Source organism: Cydia pomonella, chromosome 1 (genome assembly GCF_033807575.1).
Source record: "Cydia pomonella isolate Wapato2018A chromosome 1, ilCydPomo1, whole genome shotgun sequence".
Classification (NCBI taxonomy): domain Eukaryota; kingdom Metazoa; phylum Arthropoda; class Insecta; order Lepidoptera; family Tortricidae; genus Cydia; species Cydia pomonella.
The window spans coordinates 21,115,465-21,139,182 of NC_084703.1; the positions used below are offsets into that span (position 1 = coordinate 21,115,465).

At 36.6% G+C, this 23,718-nt stretch overlaps 2 protein-coding genes across 3 annotated transcripts in view; one reads left to right on the plus strand and one right to left on the minus strand.

Annotated features, from left to right (window-relative positions):
• Positions 1–770: 770 nt before the first annotated feature.
• On the plus strand, positions 771–2,282 carry LOC133527532 (uncharacterized). The gene is made up of 2 exons (XM_061864583.1): positions 771–971; positions 1,469–2,282. The coding sequence occupies exons 1-2, from the start codon at positions 960–962 to the stop codon at positions 2,003–2,005; spliced, it is 549 nt and encodes a 182-aa protein (XP_061720567.1). The 5' UTR covers positions 771–959; the 3' UTR covers positions 2,006–2,282.
• A 795-nt stretch (positions 2,283–3,077) lies between these two features.
• The window catches only part of LOC133527173 (basement membrane-specific heparan sulfate proteoglycan core protein), a 204,374-nt gene continuing 183,733 nt past the window's right edge, over positions 3,078–23,718 (minus strand). Inside the window, exons 57-77 of one of the 2 annotated variants that reach the window (XM_061864076.1) lie at positions 23,042–23,169; positions 21,721–21,999; positions 20,176–20,358; positions 16,678–16,832; positions 16,011–16,140; positions 15,667–15,824; positions 15,016–15,223; positions 14,491–14,673; positions 14,251–14,392; positions 13,694–13,826; positions 12,623–12,792; positions 12,242–12,474; positions 11,951–12,099; positions 11,365–11,472; positions 10,185–10,301; positions 9,836–10,070; positions 9,074–9,262; positions 8,742–8,839; positions 8,389–8,506; positions 6,522–6,672; positions 3,078–4,900 (exon numbers count right to left, since the gene is read on the minus strand). In XM_061864076.1, coding sequence (XP_061720060.1) covers positions 4,888–4,900; positions 6,522–6,672; positions 8,389–8,506; positions 8,742–8,839; positions 9,074–9,262; positions 9,836–10,070; positions 10,185–10,301; positions 11,365–11,472; positions 11,951–12,099; positions 12,242–12,474; positions 12,623–12,792; positions 13,694–13,826; positions 14,251–14,392; positions 14,491–14,673; positions 15,016–15,223; positions 15,667–15,824; positions 16,011–16,140; positions 16,678–16,832; positions 20,176–20,358; positions 21,721–21,999; positions 23,042–23,169 — 3,280 coding nt within the window. In that variant the 3' untranslated portion in view covers positions 3,078–4,887. The other variant, XM_061864067.1, reaches the window with a different exon arrangement.

Below are 23,718 nucleotides of genomic sequence, written 5' to 3' on the forward strand. Positions count from 1 at the left end.
CAGGTTGGATGATGAAAGTTATTTTCCTTTTCCCATCGATCGCTGACATAGACCACGACGCCACCAGCTTGGTTAATAAACTTTGTTGTTCTATAAGAAGTGTAACAAAGAGCATATAATCACTACGTGGTGTAACTGACTAATTTGTGGGATTATAGAATCATCGTGTATCCAGCACTAAGTAAGGAAGATTACGTTTAAATTAATATTTAACCTACAAGTACAAGGGAAGCGTTGAACATTTTGTTTAGATTTCGTGTATTTAAAGTGAAAACATTATAGAAAAATCTGGCAATTTTGTTCAACAGTATTCAGGTACTTACTTAAGTAAGTTTCGTGGCATGGAATTTTAGCCTAATCAATTTCTTAAAGAACTGCCCGTTATAATATGTGAAAACTGCAAGTATGAGTACCTATTCAGTATGATTATTGAAAATCCTGCCACGCAAAATGCAAACTGGTAAATCTACATACTTAGTGTACAATAGTATGAGATTTTGTACAAATGAGCAGTGAATGTATCTCATTAATCATCATATCAAGACATACAGTATAATATAGATATGAAACAAAAAATACTAAGTGTCCGGGTGCAAGTGTCGATTCTGGCTGCTTCTTACATGCTGCATTCTCTGCATGCTGGATCTTGACAAACAGATTATTTTGATTACTAGCTGGTTACATTTTGCCTGTGCAGCTGTGCCCTATTCAAAACTGGACGTGCATATATCACATTAAAATAAAACTGTTGATTTATCTACTAAGATGTCTAACAATTCTATTGATTGTTTCTCCACTGATTAGGTTTAGAAATCAGAAAACTTTCCTATTAATATTTTATTGCTATTCTGCCAATTTCATGGTTGAGCTGAGCATTATTCTGGTTAGATATGTATATAGATGTGATGAGGGTGGAAACTACCTTCTGGTCAGTATAGTACTTGAAGTCTGGTAACAAAATGCATATGAAAGTAAGTTAACAATATTTTATACGAAATCTTAATACTTATTGTAAAAACTAGCAACGCGCCGAGGGGTTCAAAATTTGAACGCCAACAATAAATGAACGACAATAAATTATTTCCATATCCTTAGTAGGTATGCATAAAAGTAATAGGTACCAAACTGTTTTTGAACTTTGAAAAAGAAAAAAAAAATACTTTATTAAAATTTTGAAATCTTCAAATAAATTATTTCTGAAGACCTATCGAATGATGTACCATACATTGATTTTGAAAAATAGTAATGCGCATTACTTAACACGGGGCATAGTTATTGTTTAACCCCTAGTGCTAATATCCTGGGCTTCGAGGATTTCAAGGCACTACCGTAAATTTGCTTCGCAATTTTTATCACCACACCAACGTGAAGAAAATATTAACTGTAAAAAATACAAACCAAATCTAAATGAAAGTTATTAAATATTTATCATTCCAAATCTTTTAATTAATGCTGTATCAAATTTCAGGTGTGGATTTTAAAAAGTATTGTAGTGGTGCAATTAGCAACCGCGCTCAGAATTCTGCCTCAGCCCAATAAGTTGAATGTAAATTCTCAAGCACCAACTGTCCCAGATATGCGTAGAACTAATTTTATTGAAAAAATGTTATTAGAATCTGTTAATCAAGATAAAAAGTCGTTACAGCAATCTAGGCCAAAGAGCAATTATGGCAATCACATAGCAATCAGACAGCTACCACAGCCCGTGCGCTCGCCCGTGGTCTTGCCGCGCAAGATGGCAAAAGAGCAGGTTGAAGAACAGGAGCTGACTAAAGTGGCAAGGAGCAGCGCATCAGAACTTTTGGGAAAACCGTACGTAGAAACGAGAGGAAGAAATGATTATCTCGTTATTCAAAGTAACAACGTGGATCCGTTCGTTACAGTGATACCAAACAGCATATATTATGATATAGAAAAAAAATGTGTTAACTGGTTGGATGCTTGTAGTCTAAAAGGCATCAGAGCGCACTTATTACAAAGAGTTCAAGACCCCACTGCACAATGATATCAATATATAGCGCAAGACATAATTCCTTTACAGAAATGAATACGTTGTTGAATTATACATTTAATGATACCGTAAGATTGTGCATCCGTTAGTGTACAATCTAACAAGTCAGTTTAGTTTGTAATTATTACCGTCAGTTTCTAATTTAGCTAGTGAGATTGTAAACTGACGAGTGTTTACAATATGACGGTGACATATACATCGTAACTCTCTAGCCTGGGTATACTATAGATACATTGTGATTAATAAAAAGAGATAATTTGCGAAGATAAAAGTCCATCTATTGCACATCTATCCATCGTCACAATCACACACATTACATCACCCTTACCTGCCTATTTATCACCTCCCTACTTTATTTCTTAATTGTTTTACGGTAGCCGAGTTTCTTAGACATAGCTGTGTAATTTTAAACGTCGAACTTATATGCAAAAATGAAGTTTAAATAACACTTGCACAGTCTGGGCTTGGTCTAACAGTTAGACTAACTCAACGTTCAAATTTGTATATACGACATATATCTGCGCGCGCGCGCGTGTGTGTGTGTGTGTATGTGTGTGTGTGTGTGGTTTTGTGTGTGTTTGTCAGTCAGTTTGTGAGGTAGTAATAGGTGCTAGGGCGAGTCATGCCGATGCTTGGTAAAAGATCCGAGTTAGAAAATGCTTGTTTCCACTGTGGTGTATGAATACTTATATAGTATTTTACTCAAGTAATGAGAGGAAATATAATCAAAATAGGTATAAATACGAGTATGTACTTATTGCAAACAATAGGTATTTGATGACGTACCTGAAACTTCGTTACTACAAGAACTATTGTATATAACAGAAAAGTAATGAACAGTGAATACATTTTTTATATACCTTATGCCCATGTGACGGTAGCTAAATGGCCAAGCCACATATTTTGACTAGAGTTTGAGAAGTTAAGGCGTGTAAAAAAGTTCGTAGCTCGGATCCGCACGAGATCTGATAGTGCGAGACATATAGTCTCGCCTCGGCAACATTTTACGTGTTGAGATTGAGTCATGTTTGAGTCCAGTGGGTCATGTCAATAAAAAACAGTTAAATACACTGTATTATTTATTTGTTAGTTGCAATTGTTATCTTAACATCCATAAACAAAAGACCAACAGCATCAGAGTTTGGTTCATTAACATGTGTATGTTATTAGTAAAGCTTATTTAAATATGTTCAGTGCTCATATTTATTTTACTATCGTATGTTATTTTATTGTTAATTATTTTTAACACAACAACTCATCGATATACACTTTAATATTCTGTTGATATCCACTTGTAATATTAAGCTTATTTAATAGTGCAACCATCACTGGTGAAGTAAAATTAAGTTAAATGCCATCACAATTATTATTACCTACATAAGATGTTTTCAGTAAAAAACCAAGAAAATAGTTACAAAAACAGCTTAAAATTAGAATATTCGTTGTTCTAGACAGCGAAGGACAATTATGACTTACTCGTACTTTACCTATACTTACTAAATTAAAATGCAACATAAAATGGCAGTGTCAAATAAAAATGAAGGAATAAACTATCACTTTTGGCACAATCTTTTCTTTTCGTCGTAAGTCGTGGATAAAATAATATAATGGTTAAGTTGTACTACACATAGTCATTAAAGTGTAATATTAAATTAGAAACTGGGGAATAGGGCACCGATGCGCCCGCCCAAGGCCAAATGATGGCTGGATTTTTGATACTTAAACTTCTATCGGTACCTAAGTGTTGATAGTTAGGTTAGACAGCTAAACTAACACATACAATTTGAGAATATTTAATATTTTCCTATCTACATATCAATATATAATGATTCATTAAAATCTTATGGCACCAAAATCGTCGTGCTTCTACAAGCACCCATAATATGACAGGATCCACCATCATAAACATTAAGCAATAAGTAATTAATAGTTCACATACATTTTCAATAACCATTAACATTTTGTTTAACTAGATAACTAAGCTAGCTGTATTGTCCTGAGAAGTTCAATATAATTAGGTCTATACAAGTTTAACTATGTACAATACTACCTGATTTAATAGCTATCGGTTGTCTATAGGTACCTATCACACTCACATTTTCATCTCGATACGATCTTTTATTTTCTTCGTGTTTCCTATAAAAACTAAGAATACCGATAGCCTCTCGTAGTACTGTAGCAAAGTTCTGAATTTGCATTAACATCGACTTACTAATAATTACAAAATTACTTAGGAGAAGCATCGCTTATCGTTTTAAACAATCAACTCATCGCTTGCAATGCATTGTGTCTAGCAGAGCTAGCTTATTCCATGAATAAAAGGATTAACATTAAACATTTTGTTCAATTGACAATTGTTGGCTTGTATATAATATAATATATACAAAGTAGGTTTGACGCCGTATTTTCTTATTTACGTTAACTCACATTATTGACGTTTGTCACTTTAGTTAGATATGTATATAAATTACGCAAGGGTTTCATTATATGTATATGTCGAAAGAAAAAGAGCAAAAAATATATTACATTTTTCTTTGTGTTTTTAGGTAATTGATATTGTAGAAGAGCCTTTTAGTTTACAACTACATATTTATACTCTCAATATCTCGTAGGTATATATAATATTTCACAACAAAAAGAGGGAGAAGAAGAATTATGAATACAATCTATAGAAACAATAGTAAAAGTTCAAAACTGAGTTCGAAAATTTATTATTATTATCCTCTTTTATTAACGAAAATATGAAAAATGCGGCATAGAGCAGGTAAGTAACATGAAACAATTAACAAATAAGTCTATATCATTATATCCATTAGTGTCCGTAAAATTCGTGAAATTTCGTGGCGAATAGTGTAAACGCCGCTCACTCATGTCTCCTAAAGCCGCCTGCTGTAAATAAAATAAACTTTGGTTAGTATCTACCCCGTCAATGGAGCTCATAATAAAGTAGATACATATTGTTTTCAAATTAATTCAATTCGCGACGATGAAAATATGTATACAGTAATCCTTAGAACAGTTTGGACGTCTCTCTCTCTCTCTCTCTTCTTATTTAAGAGCTGTGCTCTTGTCGGTGGAGCAATCTCCAACTCGCCCAGTCCTCTGCCAACTTCTTAGAACATTTCGGACGTCATATATTGTTATTAAAAAAAGTCAAATAAACGTACCTACTTACAATCACCAGCAGGAGTAGCTAAGCGGGCAGTGTTAAAAATAGTATTCGCATGACTTTATTGTAAAGATAATTAAGTCGTGAAGATGAATTTAACCTTTCTCGTTTAGCTGATTTTACTAGTAAATGCGATTTTACGAATTATATAAATTTTAAATATTTAAAGTATACTATATCAATAAAAGAGTAAGTGAGAGTAGAATAGTGATTTTGCGCTAACTGATCCCCATTTTGACAGGCGCAAAATGTTAATATTATCAAGCATAATATATTTCAAATCAAGCCACAGGGTGGTAGAAGTTGGAATGCGCAAGGGAGATTGCGTGAACTGTCAGCACAAAACAGTCAATGTCAAGTTTAAGTTTTCGATGAATGCCACCTACAAATCCTATTAAGGTAAAAGTACTAGTGCGCACTGCACTAGTCACCGACATGGGCTCTTTATATCATAGAAATATAGGTTAAATTTGAACAACGAAGATTTTTCTGCATTCGAACTTAATCCTTGTCATTTTGACATAAAGTGCCCATGTCGAGTACTAGTGCAGCGTCGAGCACTAGTACTTCTACCTTAAAGACTTTGTAGTAATTCATTGTGATGGTCACACATGCTCGCTTGGCAACCTGCTTGCTGCATCACTTTGCTGTTAAAACGACGCACGTGACGAGCGTATGCCCACGGATTATTTTTGTAGTAAGACTTTACAACTCTGCTACTATCACTAACTCTTTGTTAACAATAATGAACCCACCTGCGTCAGTCGTAGCATGAGTACCTAGACATGCTCAGCTTATAAGTGGTACAGGAAGGATAGGACGATGATCAATTGAAGGAAAAAGTTCGGACTTAGTGCTAAATTTGCATTAAAATAGAATCGAGGAGGAGGAGATTCGAACACATCGATCTCTTCGAAGTAAGGATACACATCTGGGAAGATGGAGCTGTTTATCCAAGCCGCGTGAAAAATATTACAATGAAAAAATAGTATTAGTACAAGGGGGATTTTTTTAGTCCATATTAGTAAACATTAACAGCATATCTACTACGCACGCATCTTCTTTTTGTAGAAAAAGTTGTAATACAGCAAAAATGTGTAGTAGAGAAATGGTATGTAAGAGCCAACATATGCGGAAACTCTAACCGATATAGGAAACTTAGTAGGTATAAAAAGATCCGAATAAATTAAATACAAGTGACTCGTTCATAAACTGGCTATTTTATAGCATTTATTTACTTGGGTATTTTGACATACTTTTCTGATTTTGCCTGGATTTTTTATTTATTTAGGCTCGTTTCGTTCTTCATAGAATTAATAGTTATATAAATGATGTACTTACTCCTTGCATCGTTGGGTGTTCCGGCCGGCGACGGCGGCTGTATCGAGGTTGACGGTGTATCTTTGCTGGTAATTCTTGGTGAGCTCGATTGATTCGAAGCAGCCCGTCATACCGGGGTAATGCCACTTGTTCAGCGAGTCGGGTATACCGCCTGTAATAAAGATCAGATTTTAGAACTGAGCGAATGCAACAAATGTCTTATGAGCTTATGACCCACGCTCGTGATTTAACGAAAGTCATTGAATCACCACTGTCGGTTTATGACGAGTGAAGAGAGCTTCATAATAAGATCACACAAGTACTTGAATGTACAGTTACATACACTGCTTTAGCACACACAATAATAACAATTTTATAAAGCTATCTATGATGTGTTCAGGAATCGTATGTTACGACCACCATTGCGATTTAATTTCGAATAAAACTTCATCTAGACTGATGTTTTAATTGAGGTCAATCAAATTCCATAACGTTTTTTAAAAGATATTCCAAATTTAAATGTCTTTATAAATTCGAATTTTTACGTTATTACCTCATAATGATGCTTTTACAGATAATTAATAGTTCTAATAAAACTGTTTTATGCCGCATTATGGTTTTTGAACGCATCATAGAGGATTTATCATATGCGTGTAGATAAAATAAACTTTTTCACGCCAGCAGCTAGAACAAGGGTAATTTGCTGCTTAAAAACAGTGAGCAAAATCGCATTTTGCTCACTGAGTGAGACATAATAACATTCAATTGACCTTTATATTCGAATGTCATTTCAACGTGCGGGGCCTAATACAAGTTCGAAGTAGGTATTTGGATTCTATTGTCTTTGTCCCTTTCACGTCATTAGCAAAAAGAAAGAGACAAAAAAGTGCATACGTAATTCAACGGTATATTGACGGTTTATAATAGACCCCCGAAATAAGTCAGACCACATCGTTCCAAAACACCCTACGAGTCTTCATTCGTAATAATTAATTCATGAAATAAAAGTTTAAAATTTAATAAAAACACCATGTTATACGTATTTTATTATACAATGGAAACAATAAACTTATACAAATTTACGCAATTGTTACGCAGTAAATAATTCTACTTAACTACTTTTAACGATCTCTACTATAGTTGACAAATAGTAGTATCCGCAATTCGGACCGTATCTTACAAAGTTTTTTTTTTTTTTTAAAGTTGGCGATTGAACTGTCAATTGATGTTCGTTAATTCATTACGTTCGTATTATTTTATTGAAATTTCTTTCGTTTTGTTTTATTGCGGAATTTAAACTTAATTGTTAGAATATTTTCAGAAAACATGAGTGAAATAGTGTTGAAGACGTATTAAATTTTTTCAGGTTATATTTTTTGATGGCTGACTGACGTGAAAAATTTTGTGTACTACACGAGGTCAAAGTTATTTACATCTCGTGCGCTTTTGAGTCCCTTACTACGCTCAAGATTCTAAATTAGATATTATAGAATCTTTCGCTTGCACGGGACTCAAAACAAGCACTCGAAGAAACATCAAACTTTGCTCTCTTGTTGTACAAATAACTATTACACGTTTGCCTGTTTAATTTTGCCTGACTTTAATTAAGAAACTTTTGTTTACTCGTAGTCTGTACAGTGGGCGTCATTCGAAGTGTCTGAATTCGGCTTCATACTGTATTGTATTGTTTACGAATCGCAGGTTAGGGTGTTATTTACCAAGATATTTTTTTAGTTAGACGTTCGTTAGACGTTATTCATAAACGTCTGTATCGATAATCGTTTTGTTGCAAGTCATTTTATCATTTATTTTTGTTAGATAGAGGCAAAATTGCACAACACAGAAGTTTGGTAAGTTTTATGAATATAGGGATTAGTGATTAACTCACCAATGTATATGTTGGAGTCCGCACTCATGACACCCGTCAACCCCGGATATATTTGACTTTGTTTTCTTTCTTCGACGTTCAGTTCTATTTGTTTATTTTGATATATTCTAACTGCGATCTGTGGAGTAAATTGAACCATGTAAGACTTATGCGTCTCGAAACGGATGTTTAACATATTACTTAACGGGCTCACTGATTACCAGTTTGCCAGACGATATAGGCCAGTCAGTTATTGGCAATTGTCAGCTTTTACGAATAACTGACAGGCCGGTATCGTCCGACGAACCGGTAATCAGTGGGCCCCTTTATAGTATGTATAATGAACTTCATGAGACAATATTTCGGGCACTTACCACATGGCGTTCACCGTCGCTCACATCCACCAGGTCTTCTCTCATAGTGATGGGTCCATCTCCAAGGTCCAATTCCAATACCGCACGTGCGTTCTCCACTGCAAGGATATACATTGACTTTTTTACTTCCTTCTAATAAATAGACCAATTAAACATCAATACCAATTAAATAACCTTTTTCATGAGGTCAATTAAAAATGATAAAATAAAATAAAATCTTATGATTATACTATTTATCATTTAAACTGCACGCAGCTAAGCATACATCTATAAGAACCATTTGAGTATGTTAATAAGATAATTGAAAGTAGGTATTTAAGAATGGATCTTACATCGCAAAAGAACATAGTCTCCTCGATCGCCGGCGTTGGTCTCCTTCTGGTAGAGCAGCACGCCATCCGAGCTGGTGGTGACGACAGCGACTCCGAACTCCACGGGATACCTGTCGTAGCGTAGGTTATCTGCCGCCAGTTCGATGTATCCATTACCATCGAATCCAACGCTGTGGTGAAGTTGTAGTTCTGCAGATTTTAAATCACATATGAAATACTATACCCACACGTGACATGTGAAACCTCTTAAGAATACAACATGTGTATGGGACCTGTACTATAATATTATGTAATGCGCGCATGTAAAAAATTAAGTATCTCATGCTAGTTTTAAAATTCTTTGTTTACTTACAGCACTCTTACTTGCTCGAACTTTGGAATTAATAAATTCCAATAAGTGTAGTGTACTCGTACTTACCGTTAGTAGATAGATAGATAAGTTAATTTTTAACTGTTTATTTTCGATAGTAGGTAAGGTGTATTCGGGTAATTGCGAATATTTCTAAATGTCGGTTTATTCCGAAAATAACCCATAGTTCCATTTTTAAAGTTACCCGAATACACCCTGGTAACTTTTCACTCGTGTTGGCTGCACAGGTAAAAAAAAATATAATTGTTTTTTTTTTCTACAACGATAGCATTCAGAGAAAATAATGATACTAAGACACCAGAGTTGTGGTTAACATCAATATTAGGTAAGATAGTCTACTCTTACTGGGTCATATTCAGTTACTAGGTAGATATTAGCTATGTGTTACTTACTAATATGACAGTTTTGGCCACCGAATCCAAGCGGGCAATCGCAAGTGTAATTGAATCTGTCTTGCCGGTGGGTGGCGGGCCGGCAGGTGCCGTGTATACACGGGTTAGGGCTGCAGGGCGAACGTGCGGCGCGATTCTCGCAGTATGTTCCCGAGTATCCGGGCGGGCATTGGCACGAGCTCGCGCCAGGGGAGCAGCGGCCGCCGTTCATGCAGCGCGAACAAATGCCCAAGTCCTGTAAATAACGTGATAAAACCATTGATACTTAATAATTCGTATAAAGCGTAACGTAAAGCCGGTATTTTGAAGTATTTAGGTAATTAATGTAAAATAATAATCGGCATGTTACCTCAGAGTTTTCAGGTTCATCAGGGATGTCACCGCGGTCGTAGCTGCTGCATTCCTGAACGTTGGCGGAGATTATCGACGCGTTTACGATGTTCACAGCGTTATCTTGCACAAGCACCTGAAATAAGGTCACGTGTACATTTTGCGAACGTACTCAAATATTCGGGGGATGTACTGTTTAAAAGCACTTATGGCTTACTCGTGGATTTAACATCTTTATAGTTTCATTCGCTAGATCTATTTCAAAAAATAAACTTAAGACGAGTAAGGTGAGGTGTAGGAATATTTTTTGTGGTTTTAATGAAGAATGCATTTTATATAAATAAAAAATATCGTAGATGTGTTGCAAACATCTTACGATGTAAATTAAGAGCAGGCGTAAAGCCACGAAATTATAAGGAGCGAAATATATGGTCGTGGTAGCAAATGTATGAACTCGCAATAAACACTAATCTATGTGTAAAGTGGCCCCAGTGTGAAGGCCAGCCACACTTTCCGCTATACCACAACCGCATTAACCATAACTTATGTTTAAGATTTTGCTCGTCAGATCCCTCGGCTAGCTATATTATACTGCTATGGGATGGCATACAAGGTAACGATATACAACTGAAAATAAGTTTTCGTGATTTGTTTTTGCTAATATAGCAAAATATAGTCTAGTTTATATTGATTAAAACTAAAAATTAAATTTTTTTTTTTTTTGCGTTAGTCCCCTCTTAAGTTTATCGTAGAATTAAAATTTAAGCTTGTAAACTAGTTTGATTACATAAATGCCCGATACTAAAAATTTGTGTAGGAGTTTGTCCCTTAGCGCGCTACGGCGGCTGTATGCGGCGGCGAGGTTGACGGTGTATCTTTGCTGGTTCTTGGTGAGCTCGGCCGAGTGGAAACAGCCCGTCATACCGGGGTAATGCCAATTGTTCAGCGAGTCGAGTACTTATACCGCCTATAATATATGTAAAGCAGATTTTAAAACTGAGTGAATGCAACAAATATCACAATAATATATGAAAGGCATTAAATCACGAGTGTGGGCTTATGACGAGTGAAGCGATAGCTTAGATCACACTAGCGAAGATCACACGAGTACTGGAATGCCAAATTACGTGCTCAGGGACGAACTCCTATATATATATATATTTCCATCATGTTGTGTATATTATTTGTAAGCGACATACGTCCTTGATGCATCCGCTGAATCCACCCATCACTTCAACATTCCTGTTCAGTACAATGTTTGAGTCGTCCACGCCGCCCACGTACATGGGTGTCTTCAAATGAAGCTCCTGTAAATATAGTTACAATGTTTTTTTTATATAAGTAAGGAAAAATCGTTTAAACATGAAGTTGGCTATCGGTAACTGAATTTCACGTTCTCATAAAAGTGAGATCTTTGAAGTTTACAGCGTACTGCGCCTATAGGAACGAAAGTTCAGTTCCTTTGTCATTTGAATTTATGCAAATTTATAAATAGACGAATAGTTTGTCTATGTTAATTATCCTAGTAAATCAAACAAGTACAAAACCACATCTAGCGAAACTGCTAGAGTCGGACCATGCTAACTCTGCATGGCATTTGCAATGACAAAGAGGGGCGATGGCATGATTAATGTCAAATTTCTATGAAAATATGACGTTTATAACGAGACCTCCTCACTTTGTTCTACTGATGTCGGTGCAAACTTAGTATAGGCGGACTTTATTGTTTTCGCCTCTCGGAAAGGACGTTTGATTTCTAGAATGTTCCCTAATGAGCAAGCTTACCCCAAGTTGGTTGGGTTGAGGAATGATATTGGAGACGGTTTCGCTATTGATGGTCAAGCGCACGGTGGGACCAGAGCGCGTGAGGGTCACATCGGTCCACTCGTTGGGACGGAGTAACCGCTGGCTGGCCAGAATGGCGGGTAGATATGCTGCAAAAAGTGTACCAAAGTCATTTAAACATCGAACGTCTTTAAACGTCAAAGTATGTAAGTAATATAAACTATGCTTCTCAATCCGTTCAATTAGAATTGTTTACAATGCATGTATTGTTTATATACTAGTAATACGTACAGTCTCCAGTTTGGTAGCGGAATTCCAGACGTTGGTCTTTAACGGCGAGAGATGTGAAGCCTCCGTGTCCCTGCTCAGACTCAGCGCAGTACATGATGATGCCGTCGGTGACCGGGCTCATGGCCTTGATCTTCAGGGACATGTACAGCGAGCGGCTCGATGGCGGCGCTGGGATTGCTAGGTATGCGCTGCCGGTGAACGCGGGGTATTCGATAGACTGTTGGCGTTCGCAGCTGAAAATCATTATCACCTTAAGTACAGATCAAAAGGTACGGGTTCATTAAAGAAGTGAAGTCATAGGTAAGCAGCAGGTTAATTTGTCAATTACATACAGAACACTACAAATCATTCGGTTGCATATTAGAAGTACTGGATGATTACTTATGGCCAGCGTGTGTGATCGGACAGGAGCACTTGTAGGTGCCGCCGACCTCGGTGCACTTGCCGGGACCGCAGATGTGCGGACGGCAGCCTTCTCCAGTGTGGTCGCAGTTCTGGCCTGCGTACCCAGCCGGGCACAGGCATACATAGCCGCGCTCGTTGCGAGCCTCCTGGACATCAAATACCGTGGGGTTAACTTAAAAACGGACTGAAGATCTATTGTAGACTAAGCATTCGAGGAGTTGCTACGTTCCATTCAAATTATCAAATATATTTAAGTACTGAACATCACATACTACATAACTTGACGTCATTAAGGCACATGCGTTCTTCAAACTTATATTTTGTTGCATAAACTCACACGACGAATACAGCTTCTTGGATAATAATGTCTGTCGTGGTGGTGTTACTATAATTGTAATTCATAAATTGTAGTGTTTTACAGATACGTCTTTGAGTATCTCTCCTTAACCATTTGAACGCTTTTCGTCTTGAACAAAAACGACACTTATACGCCTGGATCCCGGGCGCAAGCGAGCTAATATAAACCTTACTTGAAAGTGTCAAGGTTACTTTGACAGCGTCCGCCATAACACCTACAGTTGTCCTTGGCGCTGTGGGCACGATTAGTAACGACGATTTTTGATGTTCTTGGCGTTCAAAAGGGTAACATGAACAATAAGTAATTTATAACTACAGCGCGAGGTCATTGGCATTAATACATTGTACTTATTAGACTCTAGGGCTACTTTTTAACCTCTATGATGCAGCAGCATTGTTTACGAATAAGATATATTTCTTTATTACAAACTGGACTTGTCCCAATTGTTGCCATTTGACATTATGGGTTTGCGTTGATTTCAGATAGTAAATATTGTAGGTATCGTCCACCAATTTCAATTAAAGACCACTTTGTACCTTGTTATAGTAAAAATCTATATAAAAGTTAAGAGGGATCTCAAATTTTTGTGACTGACAAGGTGCGATAAGTCGTAGTTATTAAATTGATTGGCTCCACGTCTCTACCTATACAGTAGTTATGACTTTCGACGGATCGTTAGACAATGTTACCTGGCATACGCCGCCATGCAAGCAAAGGTTAGGCGAGCATGAATCGCACTCCGTGACCTCGTACTTGTAACTGTTCGCCATTATGTCCTGTTCTTGTTTACCCAAAATGAGCATTCCCACACAGCCCGTGAACCTAGAACAAAATCAATGAATTGAAGGATTATTTTTAGACAATTGAAACAAGGCACTTCAGGCAGTATAGGGTTTGTAGGGTTTTTAGTCTGTTCATAAATTTGCCCATACAGTGCAGTGATGCTCGTGCCGGGTCGGGTAGTTAAGTCACATACCTACTTAAGTATAACATTCATGAAATATGACGACGATTTGCTAGTGTTACGTTAGAAAGAATATGACGTACAAAATTAACATCTTCTAATAGTTATGATAAACTGACCTACATTACAATATTTTTTGTAACAAAATATATTAATTGTAGAAAAATCATAAAATCTAGGAAAAAAAAACAACATCCCAAGTTTGACGGCAGAATTATATGGAGCTGTTTGGTGTCATATTTTTCAGGGTAATCGGATTGTCAAATCACATTTTTTGCTTACCCTGGAGTACTAGCCAGTGCGGCCGGCAGCTGTATGTTGTCCGGTACTCCTCCGATGTATAGGGGGTTGTTGAGATCCATTACAGCGAGCTGTGTCGGTATCACGGTGGTGAATGGTCCAGCGTCATCTACGTTCATTGATACTGAAAAAGTAGTAAGTTTTTCGTCAATTTTTATTTGATGCGAATTTCTTTTGCTAACCGAAACTTCCGTTGTGGTCTATAATGGAATACAAATTTACCTTTAGTGTCCATTCTGCTCAGACGAACTGTATGCCATGTGTTAAGTTGCAGAGGTCGGTCTCCCATGACCGTGATGGGCCCGGAGCCAGCATCAAGCACCATCTCTGGCTGGCCGCTATACAACCTTAATGCTACGAATGTCCCAGTCCGTCCATTGTCAAAGAGAATTAGACCGTCGGAATCTGTGAAATTTTGTACATATTTACAGCTACTCAATTATAACCACGACATAAGTACAGCGCGCGCACGTTTTAGAGGAATTGGAATCCTCCCCGCGCATCCTAACCGCTTCCTAAGGCCTCCAATTCATGGACCTCATACACGAAGTGTGTCTTCAATCAACAGGTAAATACAACATTTTCGGTCATCGACAAGGTGAGTAGAGTAAATATTATTAAGCCTAAGAAAAATGTTACCGGCCAGGGTCTATCATGCTACTCGGAACTCATCAAATCATATAAGTCAAGCAGAAATATAGGAAAATCTTAAACATCTGAAGTAACAAGTAAGACTGATGTATTTACCAGTAGGTTTGAAAGAGATCTCGATGTCAAACTGCGTGTAGGCATCAGGCAAGTTGGGAAGGGCCAGATAGCTAAAGCGGTTGAACTGCGGCACCACGCCGGTCACCTTCAGCACCACGCGCCCCTCCGTGACGGTGCGCCCGTTATTCACGCGGCAGATGTACGTGCCCGCGTCTGTTTCGCTAACTGGGTTTATGTAGAAGTTGGCCTGCAAAAATGTAAGTTTTAAATTTAAGCACAACAGTTGCCAAACAAGCGAAATCTAAAAGTAACTGCTAAAGGCAAATATGTTCTTCTTTACTACCTTTCTAATTTTCTTTATTGGAGAGACAAATAATAATTATTATCATAAGTATCTATGTCAGTAGTATAACATCTCATTGCTGAGGCCGTGGGAAATTAAGTTAATTAATTACACAGTGCAGGTTGGGGATCACACATAGGTAAACTTTCTACAGTTTTATTCATACTGTTTTCTATCAGGAAAAAGTGGTCTATGTTATGAAAATGTTACTGACAGAAACTATTAATTCTTCAGAACAGATCGATTTGATGATCGCACGGTCTACGGGCAGTGTGATAATATGAATTGCTGTCTTTTTCGGTAGATACGGTGTCAAAAAGTGAGGTTAACTTTATCACTTGGCCTACCTCATTGGCCCTGGCACCTGGAACGAGAGGAGCATATTCACGTCTCCATTCAACTGTCGCGCCCGGCTCGAGATTAGGGCAAGGAAGGTAAGTCGGTTGCCCAATGCGGGCAGAGAACGTAGTGTCTCGGATGGCCGGGTACTGTGGCCCTACTGGTGCTGGAAATAATAACATATTTTAAGTATAAGTAGAGTATACATTATTTGATATTTTTATTTTATTTACAAATACGATTTGTATAAGCAGTATTATAAAGTTTAATAAATAAAACGAGATGGATGTTGGTTGTTCTTCTACACTATTGTAAGAAGGTTTTAAGATATGCATAGTAATATATTCAGTACCTGGTTGTATTTCTAAATTGAAGTCATCAGAAGACGTTCGTTGGTACTGGTCGGTCCCGGTGCACCTATATGTGCCAGCATCTGACTCCGCAACACTGTTCAAAATCAGAGACGAGCCTTCGCCAAAGCGCTATAAAACAAGTAATCGATGTTTTAAATTTACTTACAACATTAATTTCAACTGACTTCGTAAAATAAAGTAGGTGCCTATATTTCCTGTCATTCCTGGCTTACTTAGAATTTAGAATAAATGTATATACTTATAGTAAAAAATAGAACCTACGGTGAACTATTAGGTAACTAGCCCAAAATGGTATGGTATGTTATAGTATTGTTATTATTATTTGTATGTCTTTCCATATCTCGGGACCATGGGGTCCCGGACCTTTGGGAGGCATGCGTGGGGCCGAAGCCAACAGCGCAGAGGCCCTTTTAGACAAATTTGATGTTATGTATATTTGGAGCCTGTCGTGTCCCACTGCTGGGCAAAGGCCTCCCCCCAATAGTATTGTTACACAATCTTTTATAGTATTGTTACACAACACATATTAGAGCAGAAAGAGAGGAGACTTATTTAGTAGTATATAATATATATAATTATGTGGCGCACTCGGTTGGATCCGAGCGTAGGTTTCTGATTCATTCAAGCAGGTTTAATAAAGTTTACCCGTTGATCGACGTGCTGGCGCGTGCCGAGTCGCTCCCACGTGGCGACTACGTCCGGGCCGGCAGTTCTGCACAACACTTCTACGTTGTCGCCGACGCGGAACTGCCGGTTAGGCTGGCTGATAGTAACTAACGCCTGCTCTTCTACAGCGGGCCCTAAAATATATCGATATGTTAAAATATTTAATAAGCAAAAAAAATTTTTACGGTACATATAGTGCTACTTTACTTTTTACTCGTCTGGATTTTAAATACTTCCTTCGGACTTCGAACTTGTATTGCAATGTACTATTATGAAAATTAAAATAATGCAGCAAGTTACATTAATATCAGGAAACCTTAAACACAATTGTAGTTCTCTATTAAAATGTTGCCTATGTGAACGGTCAACTAATTACCTACCTTTTTATTACCTACCCTAAAAAATGTAATGAGATGCATCAAGTAACGGTGAAAACATGACAAATCAATATAACTATAGAATATAATTGATCTTTAATCCTAATTGCTAAAGAGTCACATGTAATATGTAGGTAAGCTTAAGTAGGTGTACCAAAAGCAATCATGCGCGTAAAAGCTTGATACAGTGCGGGAAATATTGAAGAGGCACACATATTGTGCAAGCGAAGCGAAGTTTATTACAAAGTTAAACAGAAAAATTAGAAACACTTCATTACCATCATTTACATATCATAAGAGCTCCGTGAACAAAGTTTTGTATGGAGCTCTAAAAACTATGAAATTCAATATGAAATTAGGTTATTATTACGAGTAGATAGCTTTTTCGCCTCTGGGTCTCTCTATGCAAAAGCATAAATTAAACAGTCTCATTTCAATATTCCATTACAATTTTATACATTGCTATTAAAACTAATTACTCATTGTGCGTAAGTGATTAGGTGCGCTAATTTTAATCCCATAAAATTTATTCACAATACCATTATTTTTACGTTAAATAAGGCCCGAAGTATTCCTATTTATTGTAGACAGTGGTATTAATCTAAGAATTAAGAATGGAGGGTGGGACCAAAATAATATTTACTAAATCGGCTAAGAGCATGTCGAGCCATGCTCAGTGTAGGGTTTCGTAGTTACCACTCTGTCAGACAGAACAGGCCAAACGGGGGCTATTTATTAGTATCATGTACATTACAAGCATAAGATAGTAGCTTCGCAGCGCCTTTGTACGCCGTTTTACAAAGAATATAATATGTATTTGACGACCGGTTTGGCCTAGTGGGTAGTGACCCTGCCTACGAAGCTGATGGTCCCGGGTTCAAATCCTGGTAAGGGCATTTGTTCGTGTGATGCAGCATGGATATTTGTCCCTGAGTCATGGGTGTTTTCTATGTATTTAAGTATTTATAAATATTTATATATTATACATATCGTTGTCTAAGTACCCTCAACACAAGCCTTATTGAGCTTATTGTGGGACTTAGTCAATTTGTGTAATAATGTCCTATAATATGATTTATTTATTAACTCAAAAACTGCTGAACCGAAAATGTTCGCTATGGTTTTCATTGAAAGTATTTCCTAAGCTTTTGTTCCACGATTTTTTTCATATTTTTTGGACCCATAGTTCAAAAGTTAGGGGGGGGGGGCACATTTATTTTTCGTTCGGAGCGATTTTTTCCGAAAATATTAACATTATCAGAAATGGTTTTAGGAAACCCTTATTTGTTTTGAGAAAAAAAGCAAAAATTAAAAATTTATAAATCATCATTTTGTATGGGAGGCAAAAATTTTTTTTTCCTTATAACTAGTTTTTAACCGGCTTCAAGATTTCAAAAGGAGGAGTTTCTCAATTCGGTTGTATTTTTTTAATGTTTGTTACTTCATAACTCCGTCATTTCTGATCTGATTTTGATTCTTTTTATTGAATTTATTTACTATACAGATTGGTACCGTTTTTGTCAATACTCTTGGAACTGCTGATGCTTATTCACGTTTGGGGATTTGTCCTCTTCGCCGTGTTTGTTAAGCAAATTACATTTTCAAGACAAATTTTTGTCAAGTTCGAGTTCTGACGATGGGGTCCATGAGGAATCGAGGGAATTCCTCAAATGTTAAAGGGATATATATATAGTGATTTTAGTATTTTCATCAACAAATGAAGCATTTGCATTTTAGAAGTGACATTTGATGAAGTGGAAATGCTGATGATGAACAGAACGGATCTCTTTAACGATGCGTAGTTTACGTTTGGAAATTTGTTCTCTTCGCATGTTTGTCAAGCAGTTAGATCTTCAAGGCACACTTTTGTCAAGCTTGAGTTCTGATGATGGATTCCATGAGGAATTGAGGGCACTTCTCAACTCTTTTAAGCATACTTATAGTCATTTTTTTTCATGCATGGTGTGAAATAATTCATTTTAAATAGAGTCGAATACCCTATTGCGGGTATCTTACCAGTCAACTGCAGGGCAAATCTGAAAGGCGGGTACAGTGAAAAAAAAAAAACATTTTACCCCCTTTCTACATAATTAGGACGCTGTCTTTTTATTTTATTGTATGAAATCCAAAATCATCAATAATCTCTCTTTCACCGGTCTCCCTCATTGAAGTTGGTTTGTTTTTTCTTAAAAATTATTATTTTATTTTTCTATGGGCATGCATCATTAAAGTATCCATGCCAAATTGCAGCTTTCTAGCACTAACAAACACAGAGCAAAGCGGACGGATGGACAAACGGACATGGCGAAACTTTAAGGGTTTCTAAATGTATAATAATAAAAATAAAAGGTAAGGCTTTGTGCAAATTAAAGTTTCCCATTTTAATTTAATTTGCACAAAGTAGTGGTTTATAAGTATGTGCTTGAGTACTTCAAAACATTGTAATAAAACTGCCATTAGGTACCATCAGCCGTAAAAGTTCATGGCGACTTTATCAATGAATTCATTAATAATTTCTCCATGCAATTTCGCTCACTGTACTTGAAAGATGTTTCAGGGTGACATAGGTATCTTACTAACGAATACATGCATATAGCAATAGTTTGTGCAGTTAGTAGTTACGTAAACGAAGAAAAGATGAAAAATACACAATTAATACGAATATATTAAGCTAAACATGCATACATATGTTACCGATTCAAACAAGCCAGACATTTACATTTTCAGTTAAGTGTAACACATATTCGTAGGTTAAACTAGATACTTAATAAACAATAAAATAAAGTGTTATCTTATGTTTACATCTTAGTAAATTGATCTGCAAAATATTAAGCTAGGTTCATCTACTGCCGCGCCTTGACAGATCGATGTATCTATAAAAATTTCGTGTTTTGAGTACCAAACCATTATGATTTATCACAGCACGACAGTGTGTACCCATATACAACACAAGGCGATTTTATATTATCAAGTATCAACGTACACTCTCGCTTACATTTTAGTCACTGCCCTTAATACAAGGTAACAATATAAAACTGTCGTACGTAAATTCCCACATTGCAAACTGGACACACACCCCACAAAAAAAACCCGAACACACCTGCACCTGTATTACCGGTATATGGCGGATAATCCGAAAGAGTGTTCGACATCTGCGTGTTCGTTAAACATATTTCGTCGCTATGATCCTCACAATCGTTTCGTCCGTCGCATATGAGCTCATTGTCTACGCAACTAGAGCCGTCAGTACAACGGAATTGCGTTTCCGAGCACTTCTCTATACCTTCGTGTGCGAGGAGCAAAATCATAAGATATCATTAGAAATACTTAATAAGTCTACAAATAGTAGTAGATTGTTAATTGCACTGAATAAATGCAAGTAAATAAATAAATTAAAGTCTGTCCCAGAAGTATAGAAACAACTTTCTCAAGTCTTACTCAGGCAGTAAAGTTTCATTAAATTTTGATGTCATTGTGTCTATAATTTTGTTATCTGTCATTTCAAGTGGGATTTCGTTATTTCATCTTCGTTTTTCAAAAATAAGCATCAGAATATGAAGCACTTCCTAAAAGAGTAATTCCCAATTGCCTTTATTTTAAGAGTCTCATAATAAAAAGGACATAGTAAAACACTTTCTTCAAGAAAGGAAAAGTAAAATTACTATATATAAAATAATAAGACATTTTGAAGAAATAGGTGAGATTAGTTTTAAGATTATTCCGAGTAGAAATAGAATAATTACTTAACAATCACGGTACCTAGAAATATTAACCGATTGAAATCGATTTTTGATAAGACTTTTAACGTCCGTCAGAAAGGCAGCGGATAAATTAAAAGTATCAAAGTCGTATGTCGCCAGAATCTAATAAGTTTATATATCTGCTTCTAGATATACATATAAAGGACCAAGAGGAACGTGCTAAAAAGGCAACCGAAAAGTTTATAAAAGTTTACTGAAAGAATACGCTACGATTTATTGACGATTGAACAGAACCTATGTTCCGGCAATTCCCAAAATTGTCCCAAAATTCATTGGTATTCAGTCGTATACCTAGTTGTGACTTAGTACCAAAAAATTGCACCAAAAGCCAATTTTGTACGAAACATTTCTATGGCCAAAGGAGTTGCTGTAAAATCGGGAACAGCCGTAAAGTGATGGGCGGAGAATTTAAGAAAAGATGTTTTGACGTTACTTAAAGATGTTTTTAAGTTGTTGTGGGCGCAAATTCGGTATCAATGAAATAATTAAATTAATTTTGTTACAACTTTCAACCGAAATTGGATGTTTACCTTATAATTCATATTTTGAAAATAAATATGTCTCTTCACTTCTGGGAAACCCTAGTATATAGGTAGTAAACTGAATATATTCAAATAGTTTCACACGGGACGTCTTGCACTAACCAGTTAATACCTTATGTAACTAATTAGGTATACGAGTATCTATCACACAAGTTTCCTGTCACTCATTACATATAAGACGCGACTGCATAAAGTAAGATTAACTTTTTAGTGCACGACCACCCTTAACATGCCAAGGTTATTAAAAACTATTTATTAGAAACGTTAGCTTTAACTACATATTATTATACGAGTAATTTAATAGAACATAAATATGGTAAGAACATTTGTATTATAACTGACCCTCGATTTGGAGGTTGATGTAATTGCTAATAATATTTCTTCCGTATTCATCCTTAATCGTGCAGTCGTAGCGGCCGGTGTCGGATATCTTAGCCGGATTAATATAGATGGAGCCGTCGTTGAGCACGCGCGTGTAGCGCGGCAGCGGGCGGCCGTCCTTGGTCCAGGAGATGCGCAGGCGCTGCGTCTGCACGGACGCGTCGCAGCGGAATCTCACTTGCTGGCCCACGCGCGCCACCTGTTCGTTATCGTGCGACACCGATGCCACGCCCTCCGACTCTATGAACGTCATACATAGTGCCATGCAATCATGTGAATATGCCGTACGAGCATAATGGCGATATGAAAGTCATACAAAATGAACCGTCGTTTGTTCAATGAAAAAGGTGGTAATCATTTGATGATAATGCTAATGAAGTTAGTACTGACGGTGAATGAATACAGAGCTTTTAGCCAATGATATACTTAAAATCTAAACTTAAATGCTTCCTGATAAAACTATTTTTAAGGGATTCAATTACCTTAACTTATTTTGTGTGTGCCTACTAAAGGTATCTATTCTGAAGGAATGAATATGACGGATAAACAAGCCAAATCACGTTTTCGATTATTAGTCGAATAGTTACAAATAGTTTTGTAAACAGTTGTCCACCTTGTAAGTTATATTATGAAGGATTCATAAATGTATACAAGGTGTAACAAAAATAGTGGGGATCCATCGGTATCGTGTTCTGATTAGGAAAAACTGGAAGAATATTTTGTTTTACGTGAAATTTTTTGGTCTATGTGTGGACATAAAAAAAATTTCGCTTTCAAAATCTTTTTCGCCTTTAAGTATTTTTTTTATCAGAATACGATACCAATTACATATGCTCTCCAACGGATCCACACTATTTTTGTTACAGGATTGTATTACTTTAGTTTCTAAGGCACTGACCGGGTTTATTATATGGTAATCTCATTGAGGAATCATCTGTTATAAATGTTTGCATTAAATTTTAGAAGAATACCAACGTTTATTAACTGTTCTAAATATTAGCTAATATTCTAAACTGTAAATGAGGAACTTCCAGATTTCGCCGTAGGTATTAGGTATATACTTAATTATAAGTGTGTGCAATATTCAAGTGCGCTTCTGTGTCAACGTTTGTGTTATAAGCTAACTATGCGTGAATGCATTGTCGCTAATATTATACATTAAGGTGCCTATGCCTAAATATAGGTATGTGCTTTTTCTTAAATAAGTATTTGTATGCACAACTATAATTATGTATGTACACGCACAGCTCGGTGTAGTAGGTATTATGAAGTGTTTACGTACCGCTGACGATAACTTGCGCCACGCCGGAAGCCTCAGCGACCACGTTTTTGGCAGTGCACTTGTAGAAACCTTCGTCCTCTACTTCGATGCGCCGGAATATGAGCGTTGAGCCTCTCTTCTCTACACGCCTATATTAAATTCATTTTTTACTTATAATTAATTGTATCACTACAACTCAGTTTTTGTAGTTATGCATTCAATAAATAAAAAGCAGCAAACTAAAGCGGTTCATAAAATTTTGAATAAATAGAAGCTAGAAACAACACCCAAATTTAATGCAAAGTCTAGAACCATCTAAAGGTATATGCACTTGCACTTAAAATTCTAAAAAAACCTACTGAGCGACATATCGAATCGCAAATTTGGTCAGTTCAGTCGCGTCGTTGCATTTACAACAAGTTAAGCTATACGGTAGCCATATTAGTGTTGCTCTTAGAGAAATTAAGTTCCATCAGCTTACATTACATTTGAAGAACTCGACTAGTAGAAATTTACTCAAATACATAAAGGAAACGTTAAATTTACATATATCCTCGACACCTGCACACTGCATAGGTAGTTGACCGAAAACCAGGAGAGTCTAGTTTTTTACTATTTAAATCAAATTACAAGAGTCTTACATCTTAACCATCACCAAGCATTAGCCTACAGATGTGCAAGTTGCGGAAAGTAGGTAC